Below are 19,018 nucleotides of genomic sequence, written 5' to 3'. Positions count from 1 at the left end.
GACAATCAACAAAAGAGTGACGGCGTAACTAAAAAGAGAAAGAAAAGTCAAGGAGTAGTTTAGTTTCTACCACCAAAACAGGTACAGAGATAGTAGGGAGGTAAGGTAAACATGCTCAGTGGAAAGAAAAGAACCCTCAGGCACCAACTGAAAGTCGGTAGCCAGTTGTCTTCATTGGGTCCTTATAGGAAGAATAATATCAAAAAGTGTGGTGACAGAAGTGAATTAAAAGGAGTGTGGACTACTCCCCAAACTGAAACATTCTTTTGATAGGAGGGTAGTTCTAACTCCATTAAAACCAGTGGCAAATAGCGGACGTGAAAATGGTTATGTTAATTCGAACCATAAAGTCCTATGAGTCAAAAGAGAAAGAGGGTCGACATGTTTCTGCTAATGAGCCAATAGTCGGCTCAGCATTCATCAGGACCGAAAAAAACGTCCTCACTCCGCGGTTGGCGCGCGCTAAGGCGCCTAAACCAATGGTGTGGGACAAAAGAAACTTTACAAACTTATCTGTGAAAGTTTGCACAGGTGCTGTCTCCTATGGCCTCTCCAGGATGTGAGAGACAGGGAAATCTGTAATACATAAATAAAACAACAACAGATTTTTTACAGTACCCCATTAAGAGGGTCAGGCACATTGAATTATAATCATTTGAAAACACGTTCACTCACCCTAGAGCCTCCCTCAATAGTCAATGATTGTCTAGAGACTAGAAAAAACTTTTTAGTAGACAATTTCGCATATTGTGACTGCAAAGAATTATTTTGCATATGAGCAATAACTCTGCTGTGAACTTAGCAGTATTCCTGGTGTAATATTTAACCAATCTGGTCTATGTCTCAACATGACACGTGTTGCATTATAAACGTGTCATGAGGCAAGCCATATGTTAACATTTCGAAAAGTGCTCGTTTAAAATAGATCTAGTAAAAACATCTTCAAAACAACGGAAGCATCAGTAAATCAGATTGTGATCGAAATAAACACTCACAATCAATTAGTGGTGGAGGCACCCCATAGGCTTGTGGCAGGGGGAATCCTTCACACCCAGAGTATCTGAGGAAAAACGAATGATAGGTATTTGATCAAATTACCAACTTCTAAATTTAATGGTTAGGTTTTCATAAAGATAAAGAAAACGGCTGCAGGCAGAAGGCCGGTCAGTTACTTTGATAGACTTACTTGCTTCCGGGCGACTGCCTGCCGTGAAAACCTAGATCGTCCACATCCACAGCCCGAAACAACAAGGAGCCGTCCCGGACGTGGGTCTTAAATAGGGAACGTAATCGACGTAACTCGCGTTCACGGGACAAATCACTAGCATTCAGTTCTTAAAGGAACCTCGTTATTTATTTACATGTTCAGTCGCATTGCGTGTATGTGCCATTTTTTTGTGTGAAAACAACTTTATTTAGTAAGGATTATCTCATAGCGATATGGCCATATATCTAACGGCAAAGAACTTTATTTATTTGCCGACAGTGCTATTGTGAACTGTTATAAAGCGCTCTCCAATGACAAAGTCATAGTAGAGGTGCTGTTGCTACAGCAGATGTAGAAAACTGTGGCATAATAACTGCAATTGTGGTCGTTACTTAGCTAGCTACAGCCAGTGTATTTTTTTCGGTGCTCTATAGTAGTTCTTATTGAGGGCAGGGGAACAGAATTCCATAACTGGGAGGTACTTCATCTAGAGGGAATGTCAGCCATGGAACAAAAGCACAGATAGCATCAAAGGAAAAAGTTACCTCCGCATTACTGACCCCCAAGGTATATCCTCATTGAGGCCATGTGTATGCGTGGAAAGACAGGAATTTCCATCTTTGTTCCTTCTCAACGATGCTACCCTCGTTGGTTTGATTCAGTTGCTCTATTATTGTCCATCTAAGATCGTTGGGACAATGGCCACATTCTAGGAAGTGGGCAGTTAGTTTAGTGGTACTCCTGCCGCATCTCACATTGCTGCGGTGCTCCCCAATGCGTGTTTTTATCTTCCTTGTGGTCATTCCCACGTACCTGAGATCGCAGGGACAAGTTATCAGGTAGATGACATTACTTGAATTACAATTCATGTGTCCCCTGAGATGCCATGCTTTGCCTTCCTCCAAATTAAGAATTTTGGTTGGTGCAGTGAGGTGGCAAACACTGCATCCCCCACAAGGGAAGTGGCCTGTTACAGGGGGTAGACCCCACGCATTCAGAGCTGTATGATCTTGCGTTGTCTGGTCAATTCTGGGACGAGTATGTACAAAAGAGTCTTGCAGACTTCTCTCTCGTTTATATGAAAACAGCGGTTTTTACCATTTACGCCCACTGCTTGTAAGGATGCGCCAGTGTTTGCCTATGCAGCGGCTCACAGCATTAGATATATTGCTGTAGGTCATTACACAGGTCAGTGGAATCTCAGCTTCATTCTCCTTACTGTGATCTTCCAGCAAGGCCTCCCTGTTATTGTTTCTTGCTCTCTTGCAGCTTTTGTGCAGTATTCTTTTTGGGTAGCCCCTAGTTAGTAGCTTATTTGTGAGATCTTCTGCTTGGTTATTATAATCACTGAGGTTACTACAATTTCTACGAATTCGTAGATATTGGCCAAAGGGTAAGTTTTCCCATAACGGGCGCGGATGGAAACTTGAAAAATGAAGAAGGTTATTTTTACTTGTAGGTTTGTAGTAAGTTTTACTGATTAAATGGTCACCTTCCCTAGTTAGTGTGACGTCCAGAAAGACAATGGAATTTGGGTCATATTGATGAGTGAATTTCAGGTGGGGATCGCAGGTATTCACCCAATCAAAAAACGCTAGAAGGCTTTCCTCTGAGCCTTTCCAAATTAAAAGCACATCATCGATGTACCTCTGCCACAGGATAACATTGAGAGTGTAAGGATTAGTGGCAGCCAAAACATGGGTCTTCTCAAAGTTGTACACATACAACCCTGCAATGCTAGGGGCAAAAATGCTGCCCATCGAAGTACCTGTCTTTTGCAAATAGATGGTGTCTTCGTATTGAAAAAAGTTGCGTTTCAGAGCTAATGTAGCGCAATCAATGACAAAGGCTCTGGAGGTGGTATAGTTCCAGGTTGTCTGCTCCAGGACATCTGCCAGTACTTTCAATGTTGCATCCTGCGGGATGCAAGTATATAAACTTTCAATGTCTAAAGAGACAAAAAAACATGACTCCTCAGGCAACTGGACGGTAAATAGCATTGAAAGAAGACTTTTGGTATCCTTAATGTAGGTACTGGTGGACTGTACCAATGGGTTGAAAAAGAAATCGCAGTATTTCGAGAGTGGCTCCAACTGAGAACCAATTAGTTCAGCCACAGGTTATCACCTAGTTGCTGGATAAGTTGGTTCCTATCACTCAAGCATACTTTCTTCCGAGAAGTGATGTTGCCATCCATGTACAGCAGTCTATCACGCTTTCACTTTCTTCTCTCCCCCACATACACCTACGGAGGAGGAGAGGCTTCATCCGCTGGACCCAAAGAAAACCCTTAATTCAGACTAAGGAGCACCACATGGATGACCAACTCTTTGTCAGACTCACCGATCCAAAGAAGGGAAGGGAAGGGCTGTTCAGAAACTGACCTTATGGAGATGGATCACCCACTGCCTCATGGGGTGCTGTACCTTAGCCAAGCAGGAGCCTCCTGAGGGAGTTAGAGCTCATTCTTACAGAGCCAAGGCCGGCACTGTGACTTTGTTCAAGGGTCTTCCTGGTGTCCACAACTATCAGGTTGCTACTTGGGTGTCTGTCCACACCTTCACCAAAAAATGTTGTATTAAATCTCAGGTTTTCAGGGGGAGGCATTTTGCCTGTTTGGTGCGCAGGAGTATCTGGTGTAATGTGCAGTCTCAGCCTCACCACCATTTAGAGGGTACTACTTGGTTATCTATCCAAAAGTTGAGGAATCTGCAGTTGGAAGTATCCATCAGAACAACACATTTCATACCTTCGGCATCACTATTTCGGGCAGATACTCTAACAGATTTCTTACTGGCCCATTCCCCTCTGGCCAAGGTCTTCATGTGTCATTGTAATGACTATAAAAGAAGGGGCAACCTATATCCCTCTGGGTGCAAGGGTACACATGCTTCATGCTGTCATTCCCAACGCATCATCAATCAACATCAAGAATGGCCTCACGGAGTCTAAATCTGAATTAATGAGGTACATTTTCTGTCTGGGGCATAGACCAATTACACTGGGTACTTGGTTGCAGTCCACTCAGTGAATGTTGTTGCATGGACTAAACCAGCAAAAAATAACGAGCTGAACAAAAAATAGCAAGTGAACTCAAAAAGCCCTAATTAGGCAAAGAAGGGAGTAGGCAGGGGTAAATTTGGAAATTATGAAACGTTTTAGCCACGGACGGGAGGGGGTGAAGGGAGAACCCTTCCCGTGGCTGCCTTGACGTTCTGGGTTTCTACTCGAGTCAGACTAACCTACTGAAATCAGCCCTTAGTGACTGGTCCTGAGATGCAGGCCAGCCCAAATCATAATTAATCCCCCTGCGTGGACCCTTTACCCCCCTCTCATAATCCTACACAGCTGATTTCCGCTTGCTGAACCAAACTGCAAAAATGGCTCTATTTATTAATCCATTTGCGCATTGCACTTTGCACCCTAAGCAAGCTTTCCATCAGCACCCAGGAAGCAGTAGAGCCCACAGCGCCGTGTGACCTTAGACAAATTAGGCGTAATGCCCTTCTACACAGTTCGTCTGCACCATGATTACCAGATAGCTCCATGACAACAGGGACTCCATGCTCAAGTTCTGTGCGTTCCTTTATCTGGTCATTGTTTTCACCTGTTAGTCTAAATGGTTCTGTTTAATGAACCAAGACTACAAATCCCAGAATGCATGTGGTTCTTAAAGGAAAGCTACGGACTGGATTTTGGTAACACCCTGGCTTCTGGTAATAAGTCAAAACAGACCCTCCCCTTCTCAAAACAATCTTAATTTCTTGTCAGAGACCAGCATGTTGTATGAAAATCAACCACTAGCTGTTTTGTAATGGCGTGCCAGACGTTAAAAAAAGCCACAAAGTAGCCTAGACAACATGTATGTTTTTTGGAAATGACCCCAAAGCTCACCTCTTGACTCGCCGTGTAATTGTGGCAGACACTGTAGTTGGGGCTCTTCGGCTTCATTTACTGAGTGTCCTTGAATTAGAACATTTAGCTGAGGCGCCTCGGGTGCTACACACCTGCTGAGCAACACACCTGCTGAGCAACACTCCACTTTCAACAAAAGAAGCTTAACATAGCTCATTAAAACTAGGCTGCGTAACAGATGTTTGCCTTTAAAGAAAAAAAAGGAACTATTCCTTTGAACTTTCCAGAAAAAAAGACAAAGGCGCTCCTTGTACCTACCTGCACATGTGTTCCTTTCCTGCCATGATCTGCACTTCGGGACTGCTCTTGAGCAGCTTTCACTGGCCAGCGCTGCAACCAGAGTCCGACAGATTACATGCCGCAGGCCTTTGCACGTTCCCAGCCATTGGTTTCAACTTCCATTACAAATTATGGTCAATCGGAAGTTTTAACTATGACTCCCAGGATGCCTCTCAGTTGCGAAATAAGAGCACCCGATTTAACATACGAGTCATGTGGTACGAGTTCGGAAGGCCTGTTGGTGCAGGCAGGGTCACTTCAATGTACCATTGTGCTGCTCTTGGGACAAGTGCAAGTCCTCCGCGCTGCCCTCCAGCCCTGGCTGCACAAGACAAGCCTCTTGTGGGCGGGGCGGATCATGGTCCGCGACCAGTGCTTCATTTGTAAAATTTGAAGTGCAGGTGCTCAAATGTTTGACGGAGGCCACGCCCACGTTCTCTGGCTCCGCCCACTTACTATATTGGCTCCACCCGCATCTGCAACTGCCACTGCTAAACGTCAGATGTAATATATACAAATAGCAAGTAACAAAAGGATCTCTCTGACAGAAGCAGTAACACGTGTCACTGACCTACTTTACATGATTACATACACTTTTTGATCAGCATGGTAAACGTTCTTTGCAGCAGGTATAGTAACCATCTGGCATCTGTACTACCTTACAAGCAGTCACAACTTCCCCTAGACTCCTGTTTCTCTCTATGAAGACGTTTAATCACTAGTTATCTTGACATTTGAATGTATGCCTGAATATTACTGGAGGTCAGGAAGGAACTCAGCAGCAGGTGCTTTTAAAACAAGAATATACTGGCTGTGCTGGGGCCCACCCGGCCCAGTCACAAGTCCAAGCCTCACCAAGAACACCGAGTTGGAATGCATTGCACGCAGTATAATGGTGACGTGACTAGACCCTGCTCAGCCTGCTAACTGACACCTTCATTTGCCCTTCATTGTCCTCTCAGTCTGTGTGTTTTCACTGTTTTGTCTGATGAGGATTCCGAGGGTGAAAGGGAGGTACGCATGACTGTGTGCACCCAAACAAAAAGTAGTGTTGGTTGGTTTGGCAAGCCACGGCAACCAATAGCCATGGGCCACCACCCCTTCAAAGGCAGTTAGTTCACCTGCAGGCCTTTTCTGTGCTTTTTGTTTGTTTTACAGGCATGTAATGCAGAGGTGATAAGCACGTCTGCCCCAGGGAAGACACTGACAGAGGCGGGACAGGAGAAGAAAGTTCAGGAAATGTGATTTCATGGGCCCACTGGGTAGGGAGAGAGGCAAAACGTAATACATTTTTACAAAACGAAAAATGCCCACATTTCAGATTCATTTTACTTGTATACACAAGTAAACTGAATAGCTGATGCAAATAAATAACTGAGTCTTTTTGGTATTTTGGTCTTGGGTTACGTATGTGAGAAAGTACATTTATTGGAGAGAAGTCCGAATAGAGCTACCTTCATCTCTCCAGTGGCATTGATACACTTATTCCACTTTTAGGGCGGTAATGGCCTGGACACTTTTTGGGGGGAATGTTGCAGAGATCTGTGTGTAACCTGCACGCCACAGGTTTAAATGCTGGTAAGTTTAAGGGTGCAATCAGGCAGCAGCCCTCAGCCCCATGTTGACCGGTCACAAATTTCATTTGACTAATGCGTGCATTCTGAAAGTTGTAGTCTGTTTGCTGTCCTAGGAAAAATTAGATTAGGATTAGACCACGACTGGGAAATTCGTGTCCTGCTGACCTGGAAGTTGGAACTACTTGTAAACCCTTGGAGAACTACCTCAGCGAGACAATCTACAGCAGAGTTTGTGTATGTGTAAAATGAATATCGCAGATTTGAATCCTATGGAGAAACTCAAATTGTTTCTATTTTTTTGGTGCATGCCCTTGAAGTTTTGCGAAGTTTCCAAATTTTCCAATTTCTAAAGCTTTCCAATGTTTCTTGGTTTACGTTTGCTGGAGCCCGTGCACAGTTTTAAGTACATTGGGAGTTAATGTTCACTCTTATCGAACCCAGACACAATGACAAATATCTACAGAGTTCTTCTCCACCAGTTAACTCTTTGCTGGAGTTTCCCATCCACCATTATAAATGCATGCAGAGTTTTTGTCTGTAAACTCAGCTTTCCAAATAAACTCGAGCAAAAGTCAAAGTTTTGCTGCAAATGTGAGAAGTAAACTTTGTGAAGTTTTTCATCGCCATGCATTCACCTTGTCTTAGTTATCCGTATTGCGAGCTCTGCGTTCCATATATTTCTTGGAAAAAGCTTCAGAACACAGCGCAAGAAACAACAAAATAACCCCCAGGAGAGGAAATTGCCTGACGCCCGGCAGGAGAGATTTAAGTCAATGATGAGTGCAATCTCTTTCTGTGTTTTTAAACTGTGTGTATTGAAAGCGCTCTGATACCTACGGGTCAACCTAGCGCTACATACAACTTTTAAAATAAAATAAACGCCACCCACTGGCGGCATGATCACGGTGGCACTGGCATCACATGGCGGCTACGGCCGCCCGGTATCACAGTAACTAACAACAGAGCATTCAGAGTGTGTGTGGGTGTGTTTCAATTAAAACAGAAGTTACCGGACACTGGCACACGCACACACACTGACTGAAGTAGTATTGCACTGCACAGCCTGCAGGTTGCCGCTGCAGCCTTGGGCTAACTGATTAGGCCTGCTGCTGCCACACCTTGCAGACACAGGCCCTGGCTGTCCACAAGCAAGCAAACAGGCGTGTGGTTAAATTGGCTGCTTGGCATCATACAACCACTGACTCAATACAGCCTTGGGTATTCTTGTTAGGTAGTCGGTCACCGTCGGCGTTACGCACAGGCACAGACTTGAAAAACCAAAACTGAATCCAGCCGCAACTCATCAAACTAAGGACCCGCGGCGCGGCAACCGAGCCTTGCCATCATTATCATCAATCAAGTTAAAAAACATTTATAATCGAATCATAATCGCCACGCGGCCACTCCATATCAATCAACATATAATCATTAATGGATTAAACAGTCGGACTGAGGACTCTCACTCTCTCGGGACTACTCTACTATTAGGCAGGTTGCTGCGCAGCTTCTTTAACTGTTCAGGCCCTGGCCCTGTCTCGCTCGCGCTCACCTCACTGGTGCGTGCTCCTTATGCTGCGCACCTTTATTTATTTAACTGCTGATAATGATTAGGCCTAGTACCATCAGGCCATGCCTCACCTGGTGCTGTGCTGTGCTGCCTGCCTGTTCTAGGTAACCCAACGTTGTCCAGATCGCGCTCGCCTCTCACTAGACAGAGCGAGAGCGGCCGCTTGAGAACCTAGGCCACGATGACTCTGTGACGTGTGGGTATGCTGGGGCCGGGCATGGTGGCACTGCAGAAAATGCGCGCCCATTCTAATGTAAAAAAATGTCTGCGCACTCTGCTGCCGCGCACGGCCCCAACCCCCGCAGAAGACCGTCATCAACAAAGCCCTGCCCAAACTCAGTGTCCCGCCCACTGGCCTGGGCCGGGCGGTAACACTGAGCCGCAGCTGCTGCATTAATTCAACACGCCAAGAAGAGATTGAGATTCAGTCAGATATTACAGTTACTGACTGAAATAGTAAGTGAGAAGATGTTGAACTACTGGTGACTCCGTGATGGCGAGCGTAGAGCAGCAGTGCAGCACTCACTTTGTGCCACGCAGTATAAAAATCAATTACGTGTACTAAACACGTGTAGACCCGGCCCTGATAATTAAGTGCCGGTGCTAAGCACCGGCAAGCACCGGCACAAATTAGGCAACAAAGGTAGAAAGGTCAGGAGTTTGTCCCTCCACCCTCACAGGCCCGGCAGGCATTTGTTAAGAGCAATTTCTCAGACAGAAAGATTTGTCAGCAGAATAAGATGACCTCACAGGGTGCAGTATGGTGCAAGCAGCATGTATGGTGGGGCAGCAGTGGGCAGGCAGACATGCGTTAGTAATATGGCCTGCATGTGGGTGTAACGAGATTTGTATTCGTCGTAGAGGATACTGAGCGTCTAAGTGTCCCATTTAATAGATGTCAGTAGTTTGTAGCAAAAGCAGCAAGCATTTGCAATGAAATAGGTCTCGCATTTACGACACCTATTGCAATCTATAGGCATTGTAAATGACAATACTTTTTATTATGTTTCAAAAACCAAAAGATAAATAAAAGGCATTTTCTTTTACATCGCCAATAGCTCAAACTCACGTAAATGTGAGACCTGTTGCATTGCAAATGCTAGTTTCTCTTGTTTTCAAGTATGTTCTCCCCCTTCCTAACTATTTCAGTTATCTAGTGTTTTTTATGTTCTTTATGTCTACTCTGTGCTGTTTGTCAGATCCTCAGCCACTCTGCAGTTTTCTTTTAATCCTTTTCTTAAATGGCCACCAGGCTGTGACATCTGATTCTACATGTTTGCCCCTTTTTGTAGTACGTTTGCAAAACATTACAAGGAGCACTGTGCCTTGGTATACCTTTCCTTTTATTTTCTTGTATTACTATTAGTTTACATTCTTCTTTGCTACTATATTGGAGTAATTTTTATCTTGTACAGTCCATTACACAAAAGCACTCGAAGTAGTAAATAGTACAAATATCTTAAGATAGGAAACTATGGACTCTGATACTTGAACATTATTTTCTTAAAAGTTCAAAGCTACAGAAACATCTAGTTTGACTGAGAGATTTATTTAGAAAAGCTTGCCTATTGATCTCAATTATCAAAGAAAGATTTTTTGCATTTTGAAGTAACCCTGTATTCCAAATAAAAACGGATTCTGAAGACTTAGTACTGTATTTTTTACTTACAGGCCTGTTATTGAACCACAGTTCCTACTGTGAAGGCAGTTTCCAGGATACATAAACGAAAACAATGGGACAATATATATATATATATATATATATATATATATATATATATATATATATATATATATATATATATATATAATATAATATAATATAATATAATATAATATAATATATATATATATATATATATATATATATATATATATATTTTATTTTTTTATTTTTGTAACCCCTCCCTCAGAACAACTTGTTTATGACCGGACTCCTCAGTTTTAGTCTTCAAGCTGTGACTATATTTAGGTTCTTATTTCCATACACGTTTTTCATTTTGAATTTCTTTAGAATGTGGTATGGTTTTAAATTTGACTGCGCTGGATTCTAAGCAATAACAACTACTTTAAAGTTGGGTCTTAAAGTGCTAATTGGTACAGGGAGTAGCTTCCCCACCTCTATTTCCACTAAGCAATCCTCTAAATTGTCTTCAACCCCCCAACAGGTCATTTCTATCAGCAAGTTGAATGAAGACAAATATTCTTTTTAACATGTATTCATTATTTTCAGTGTTGTTCTGTACTTGTCCTTTTACTTTCTACATTTGCCTAAGTTGGTAAGTTGCCTTAGATGCAAAGAGGTGGAGCTATAAACCATTATTTATTATACTTGTAACTACATTGGCTTGAGTTGTTCAATCTTATTTAATGTTGGTGCTTTATATTATATTTTCATTACCCCCCGAGTCACCTGAGGCATTTCTTAGGTTCAGATTGACTGCTGCTGTTCTGGCATTCACTATGTTTGGAAGTAAAAGGACCCATTGGGTACTTTGTGGAGTTCTAGGGTTTCCGTTTGGAGATACTAGAGAAATATGCAGGCTGTGTGGACCGTAGCTATTGAACTAGGCTATTGTAGCATCTGCGGTGTTTATTGGTGGCACCTTAATAAAATAACGGAGTATTCACATAAACCTTTTTTAAGCACGCATTTGATGTAGCACCATTTGTTTATATCACTCCATTGCTCATTGGAAAAGTAATTATTTTCAGATTGCTTCGGGCAGTACATCTCAATTTTCTTAGGCCCCATTACAAGAAATTCTTTCATTGGGTCCTTCGTTTGTGTGTGGGGAAATGTAGACACTAGCTGTTCAAAAAGGTTTGGAGCTTTGCTCAGTAAAATTTGTTGTATTCATTCTGTATGGTGTTGGAAAGTTGCATAGACTTGTGCAGTTTCTCTGCTTCAGATATCGCCTGTTTGTTGCGCACTGTTAAAACAGGTTTGGAGTCCTATCGCTTTAATGGCATTACTCTGTGTCACAACAACTTGCACACAGCACATTGCTGCCCGGAGTTGCATCACTCGGTTCTTTTAGCTGCCCAGAGGTACGTACGTGTGTCTGGTGGTGACTCATTTGGGTCTCCTGCTCAGGGTGCAAGTGTGTGCGTTCCATGTCTTTATTTCGGCCTGAATGTTTTTTCCCTGTGCAAACGCATCATACAAACGGGCAAAGCCAATAGGTCTTACCAGTGAGTGAGGTATTGGCTTTATCAATGTGTTTTAGCCATGTTGTACAGTAGCGTGGTTGCTGTGCAGCAAAGATAAAAGTTAGAGAAAAAAAGCATTGTAACTTTTCCAGTGCTGGCTGTGTCATAACGCTTTTTTTCAGGGGGGATGAGGGGGATGGGGGGGGGGCAAGTAACAACGGAAACAAGGGGTCTGGGTCTTGGCCAGCAACGATGAGGGATGTGGTGGGATGGGGCAACAAATACAGGGGAGGGGGCACGAGGATGGGACAAGAAACAGAGGGTGGGGGGGTTGGGAGGTGGGGAACAAACGATAGGGAGGGCTTTACAGGAGAGGCAACAAGGTGGGGGAAAAGGATGAGTCCAGCAACAACTCGGGAGGAGAATGGGGGATGGGGCAAGCAACGACACAGAGCAGGAGGGGCATAGACGGCCTGCAAACATGCACTCTTATGGAGAGGTGCAAGCAAAAATGGGGAAAAAGGACCTCTGAAAAAGTGCGAGCAGTGGAGGGACACTGCACTGGACAACGAAGCAGTACTTGGTCATGCACCAGGGGAGGGGCAAACACGCAAATAAGTGAAACAACCAGTGGTAAGCAATGGGTGAGCTTTAAGCCGCCTATTAGTAAACAAAATGTCTTGCAATCAACAGCGCATGTGCTGTCTCAGGCGAAGCCTAAAAATAAACCGGTCGGACTTATTAATGCTGTTCCGTTGCTGATAATGCTGAGCGGTCTTTGCAGAATAGGCAAGTCTTTCGCTGAATAAAAGTATGACAGTCCATGGGAAAAGTATAGTCAGCTCTATGTGTTCGTAGAACCAGGCCACTTATACAACTCCTATGTCAGCATAAGTGACCTATCCATGTGCTTTAAACTCTCACCCAAGCATCGTGGCATGTAGAACTGAGTAAACACCATGTATATGTGTTTTTTAACCATATATCAGTATCTAGTTGGCTTAGGGGAAAATAAAGGTTGATCCTTCTTCCTAAATGATATTTGTTTGTCTCCTGGACTACTCTACCAAAGTGTGAAGAAGTCTATGGGTTTGAATGTAGCACTGACAAAGCTAGCTACAGATTAAAAATGTGTAGGGGTTATTTGTGTGCATCGCTGCCACATGATTGAATTAATGAAAATGGAACTTGTAAAGTGCACAATTACTTAAACCGAGCTTTCCAGCACACAGAACCTGTTTACATAAGCCATTGCAAAACAATAAAGTGAAGGAAATGTGGCATGGAAGGTCCTAAAGACCAGGACCAGTGATTTAAAAAAAACTGGGCAACCAATTGAATTCTCAAAGCTCTTCAGAAGTGGAACTTTTCTTGGGAAGTCTCAGCAGAAGCTTAGCAGCTGAGTTCTGAACAAGTGTGCTTCATGAAGAAGCTGTTTGGATACACCTAAGTAGACACTGTTGCAATAATCCAGCCTTGAGGTTATCAGTGGAAAAACTCAATTTTCCTGGCAGCGTTTAAGGGAGAAAGAAGGTCAAGGTTTGTTTTTAGAGATTTGATCAGAGGAGCAACATTGCAGCCACTTACAGTGCTCATGGTTGGAAGGATAAAACATGATGAAATTTAACTCCTAGGTTTCTGGCCACCTCAACAGGTGGAGTGGGGCGAGCACAGAGTCAGATCACCAGATTTTAGGGGAAAACAGATAGTGTTTCCCAAATAGGAGTATTTCAATATTGCATTTCAAGTTGTTATTTTCCATCCAGTGAATGTCAGTAAATGTTTTTAAAATTCAGTTTAGACCCAAAAGAGTTTTTTTTCAAAGATAATATCGTTTGAGTATCGTCGGCATAAGAAGTAGCTGAAATACCAAATGAGCTGGTCACTGATATGAGAGGGGCAATGTACACGTTAAATAAAGAGGGGCTGAGCGAGGAGCCTTGCGGAACACCAAAAAATAAAACTTTCTCATCAGATGACAACTGTGCAGTAGACACAGATTTTCTTCTATCTGCAAGGAAAGATTTTAACCAGGGCCAGGCCTTGCTGACGACCCCAATTTCAAAGAGACGCTGAAGGAGTATTGGATGTTAGATGGTTTCAAATGCTGCTTAAAGATCTAAAGTAATTCAACAGTATTATTACCACCGACCAGCGTCATCTTTATAGTATCAGAGACCTCCAACAAAGCTGATTTAATGGAATGTATAAGCCTAAAGGCTGATTGAAAAGGGTGCAGAGCCTTTGATTTTTCTAAAAAAGTAATCAACGGGTTTTAAATCAATTTTTCGTGTATTTTTGTAAGTACAGTAAGCGAAATAGGCCTGAAGTTGGCCAAGACTGAAGGATAGGCCATTGTTTTGTTTTTTTAAGGGGTTTGACTACACCCACTTTCCAGGGCGCTGGAACTACTGCCATAGCGAGAGAAGTGTTCAGTAAATGATTGATGACCGAATTGACCACTTCAATAGCCTTGTGCAAGATAGCAAGAAAGGATTAAAACCACAATATCCACTGTGCTGCACCCTTCGTGTCTAGTTAAATGACCTATTTCACCGCCTGATTGTTGGCCCTCTAAGAGTTCAACACATTCATTATAACAATGGTTGGAATTGTCTCAGAAGGAACTCATAGACTGATATGTCTTCAGTATCAGTAGTTCAATAAATTATATCAAGTTCTTAAGCGATCTCCAGCCTTTGTACTGATCTTCTGTATCCAAATTTCCTCTTAGAAACAGAGTTCTGTATCATGGAATCTCTTTACTTGCTGGTGTAGTCTGTTATCGTAGAAGACCCACAACTTCCTGCAAAAGTGAAACACTTTCATTTGACCGTCTTGTTTAATAGCCTCTCACTCACCATTATTATACAGTAAAGGAATAGGCAAGTGTTATTGAAATTTAGACTGCAACCACATGTGCAGATAATGAATTCTGCCTATTTTACTCTATGCTGTTGGCACGCATTCCTCACATGACCCCAACATTACACTCCTCTTCTTGCATTCTGTCCACTTGTCAGTGTTTTATATATTCATCATACTGTGTGTTGTGTAGTTACTCTTGGTATTCTCTCTCTGTGTTTTATCATGTCTTCTAGTTTATGAATTGCCTTGATCTGCATAAATTGCCTATTCACATCTTGTTAACTTGTGCCTTTAGCACCAGTAGTTAATCACAATAGTTTTCAGAACGACATCCTTCGATTGGTGTTGGAAATAGAGTATGCTTTAATTCTGAGCAGTTGAATGAAATGTTAATACTTTGTAGCTTGAATGCAAACCCATTCCATTCGTATTTTTCATACTGTTTTTTTCGTGCATCTTGCAGTGAACATCTGTATTCCGGCAAACATAACCCTATGGTGGCAGAAAATATACTCTATTCCACAGCCTTACATAACACAGACCATGCTGATGGTAAGCATTTTTTTAAAACAACATGTATTACAGCTGTCATAAAGGTATTATGTAACAGCTGTTTAAAGTTGTATTTGTTGAACATTTTATAGTTGACCTCAGATAGTGTGTCGTTATCTATGTATAGGATAGTTTTCCTGGCTCACACTCCATCTTTATAGTGAATGTTTCTTTCAAATGAAATATATTGGGATATGCACATTCATTCCCTTTTGCTAGGTATGAGGGCTGTGCTACTGTGAAACCATAAGAGAAGCAGCAAAAATAATTGTAGGAATATTTCTTAAATAGTTGGATATCCACTGGAGTTGGAACCTCAGCCAGTTCTGTAAACATTGCCTGTCAACCCACCAATAAGGAACCTCTAAACTGACCTATTTACTTTGACAAAGTGACTGAATCTACAAGTTTCTGGATGCAACACATATAAAGACTTTCAAACAGACATATTTCTAACATTTTTTTGAAAATCATTGTTACATTACATAAATAGATGAATTCATTAGATACAAAAGTCAAGATAAAAGACCTACAACATGACCCCCAGATATGAGTAAGTAGTGCAGAATATCACACATCATTCATTCCTAGACTGTCTCACCCTCATAACCAATCATGCATACTCAAACAACAACTAAATAGGAACAACTAAGACAGCAGGGGAAGGCAATACCACTGAGATCCTATGAATAACAACAAAAGGTTACATCTGCAATTTTGTATCAGGAAGTTCCAAGGTTTGTTATTTGCTTTGTTCTTGCTTTCCTTTGCTCTTCACAGATCGGGATCTCAGATGTATAGGGCCTACGTACGTTTCGGTGAACAATTATAATTTATATCACCTTCTTCAGCGCCAACATAGAAAAAGGCATATACATATACATAAATGCTGAGGGATCTTCTTATATGAAAAATCAAAGTAGGTTCAACACTAGAAGTGCGATGACTCTTCGTGCGGAGCACATCTAAGTAGAAAAATTATTTTGATGATCTCTCGTAAAAGTAGTACGTAGGAAAAAGTGACCTTGGAGCGATATTTTATTTGAAATTTTCACGGGATAGGCAGCAAAACCTAGTGGGAGGTTGTTCAGGGACTTCAATTTGCCCCATGCTTGAAGATGATTTATAGTTCGGCGTTAATCCTCCTAATTTGGCGGGATGTGCCTTGTGCAGGCACTGCAATGCTCATACCGATGTCCAACGTGCGCTCCGGGTCCACCTAGCAGCTACCTGCCTGTCAAGACATTTAAAGAGCCTGCAGTTGCCACATCATCAGTGTCCAGCCACTCAGACTCCTTCAGTACCTAACAGCAGCCCTTCAAATACCAGGATAGAATTACTACATTTAACACAAAGCATCAATAAGGTATAAATTAAGGGTGCCAGGATCATGAAAAAGGTTGGGACATATGTTTTAAAACGGGAATGCCAGGCCCCACCAACGTTTCAACAACTCTGGGTCATCCTGCCGTTAGTGAATGCATAACTACTTTGGCTTGATTTGGGGTGAACTGAGTATTTTTGACATGCTTTCAAGTTTTCTCCTAGCCAGGTCCTTCTAACTATTTCATATTTCACTCCAGTGGAATGTGTTTTTTTTATTTACTCATATTTTTTGCACTCCTTTCTGGTTTCTGGTAAAGGGCAGAATATATTTACCTTAACTTTTAAGTTCGCCAGTATTGGATCATTCATAGATTCACATGCTTGAATCATTACCTGTTGTCGAAGTGGGAGTCCCGCGGTACTATAATAAAGCAATGTACACTACTACAATAGATAGAATGCCAATGAACCATAGATTTTATAGCCTATCTATGTTCTTTTAAAAAAAAGATCCACTACAAACTTTAGCCAATCAGGCGACAGCACCCTCTAGAGCAATCCCAAGGGAGGCTGAATCCCTCTGATTTTCTACCGCACATTGTGTGAAGGGAGTCTTCTTGAGCTCTGTTCGATCTACTAGTTTTTCTCTCAGCTGGTCAGTAACCTTTTCTTCTATATGATTACTTTATCCTACTAATTACATATTCTGACTGGACACCATGTCCCAACTCGCTGAAGGGACATTATTCTGATCCCGTGACTCTTGTGGGAAGAATAGGCTCCATTTGCATGACTCATATAAGAAATGTATATATTGCCTCTATCCAGAGCATAAGGTGAGAGACTGCAACACCTGTTGGAACTTTTCATAGAAAGCCTTAAAAGACAGGGAAGGTAGCCTTTTACTGTGGCTCCAAAAGTTAAAAACTAAGGAGTGCCATTTGTCTAAGGAAGATAGTGATCAGTCTTCAAAGACTTCAACTTCCCTCAAGAGAGATAGATCTAAAGAAAACATCTTCACAGAGCCACTTTCAAAAGCTACCAAAAACGCAAAACCTACCACTTCAGGGCTGGAAAAGAGGCATGGCGACTTCCTCAAAAAAGGGAAAGATTACCTCAGAAAAGGTTCGTTCTGAACCTGCCACTCCTTTCCTGAAAGAAGCACACCCTAAACATGCTTCACAGTCCTTTCCATCGATGGCGAAATCTTTGAATTAAACAGCAAGCTCCACATTTGTTTTCTCATCAATGACTGCGCCGTTGATGACCACTTCATCGACTAGAGCATCTACAGTAACCACATCAATGTCTACCAACAGCATCATCTCCTATGATCATCTCCTCTTCATCGCAATCATCGATGAGTATCCTAATGATGAGAATATTAAAGCGGCTTTTGATGATGTTTCGCCAGCGATGCCCCTTCTCAAGTTGCCGCCAACTACAAAAATCTCATCAACGGCACAGTCTTCACAGGCACACTCCCCGGTGATGCCAATGTGGCAATCAATGATGATACCATTGACGATGGTCCGGTCGACAATACTGTCGATGGGTTCATCCACACTGATACCGTCGACGAGCCCATCGTGGATGAACCCATCGACAGTATGACCCAGTTGAAGACGCCGTTGATTACAGACCAGTCGATGATGTCAACAGCGAAAACTTCGGCAAAGCTGGCATTTCCTCCATTGTTTTTAATCCCTGTATGGGATAAATATTCCGCAGACACAATACTTCCAGCCCACACCTCTCCAAGTAAGGTGTTTCCCTACCCACCTGCATATCTCTTAGATGATGATAACTCTGAAGATGAGGGTCCCTTTGGGGTGGCTCCAAGCTCATCCCAACTGCATGTTAAATGCCAGGACTTCGATGATGACGAGCAGCATCAACATGAGGAGCACTATTACTCTGCTAGAGAACACTTGGAGCAATACCAAGATGAGAATTCAATGCAAGACTAACCAGAACCTTCCATTCAAATGCCTGTCTCTGGTGACCAATTTGCAAAGTATGTTCCAAGTCTATTACTGCAGGTTTCCATCATCTGCCCCTGCGACTGCTATGCCAAAACAGCAAAGCCCATGCAATGTTCGCAAACCCTTAAACTGCAGCCATCATGATTACTTGATATACCTGTAAGTAAGTAATAAGTTTATAAAGTGCACGATCACCGAGGTATCTTGACGCTAATGGAAACCCTCTAAAGTGCATAAAGCCCAGCTGAATTTAGGTCGGAGAGAAGGTAAAGAGCCTTGTTTTTAATGATTTCCTCTAAAGGGAGTGGCTGTCTAGGGATCTTAAAGGCAGGGAATTCCAAAGTTTGCCCGCTACATAAGAAAACCTTCTGCCGCCCCAAGTAGACTTTTTTATTTTTGGAATGTTAACCCTTCTAGCAGTAGTAGATCTTAGTTTCTCCGTGGGGAGTACCAGGAGAACAGATTTTGGAAGTCTTTATGGCCCAGGACAAAGCCTTAAATTTCACTCTGTCTACCACTGGCAGCCAGTGTAGCTCCCAAATCTTATTTGATTCAGAGAATAATTTAGGCAGCTTGATGACTAGTCGAG

The 19,018-nt window shown here is 42.5% G+C and overlaps 1 protein-coding gene across 1 annotated transcript in view; it reads left to right on the top strand.

The window, feature by feature from the left end:
- USP53 (ubiquitin specific peptidase 53) overlaps positions 1 to 19,018 on the top strand; it is a 349,409-nt gene that overhangs the window by 215,599 nt on the left and 114,792 nt on the right. The window contains exon 13 of the mRNA XM_086961441.1: positions 15,030 to 15,118. Within this exon, the coding sequence (XP_086817567.1) occupies positions 15,030 to 15,118 (89 nt within the window). The remainder of the gene's footprint in view (positions 1 to 15,029; positions 15,119 to 19,018) is intronic.

This window comes from Lissotriton vulgaris, chromosome 3_1 (assembly GCF_964263255.1).
Source record: "Lissotriton vulgaris chromosome 3_1, aLisVul1.2, whole genome shotgun sequence".
Taxonomy (NCBI): Eukaryota; Metazoa; Chordata; class Amphibia; order Caudata; family Salamandridae; genus Lissotriton; species Lissotriton vulgaris.
The sequence above is the reverse complement of the archived record's forward strand: the minus strand, read 5'-3'. Positions and strand labels throughout refer to the sequence as shown.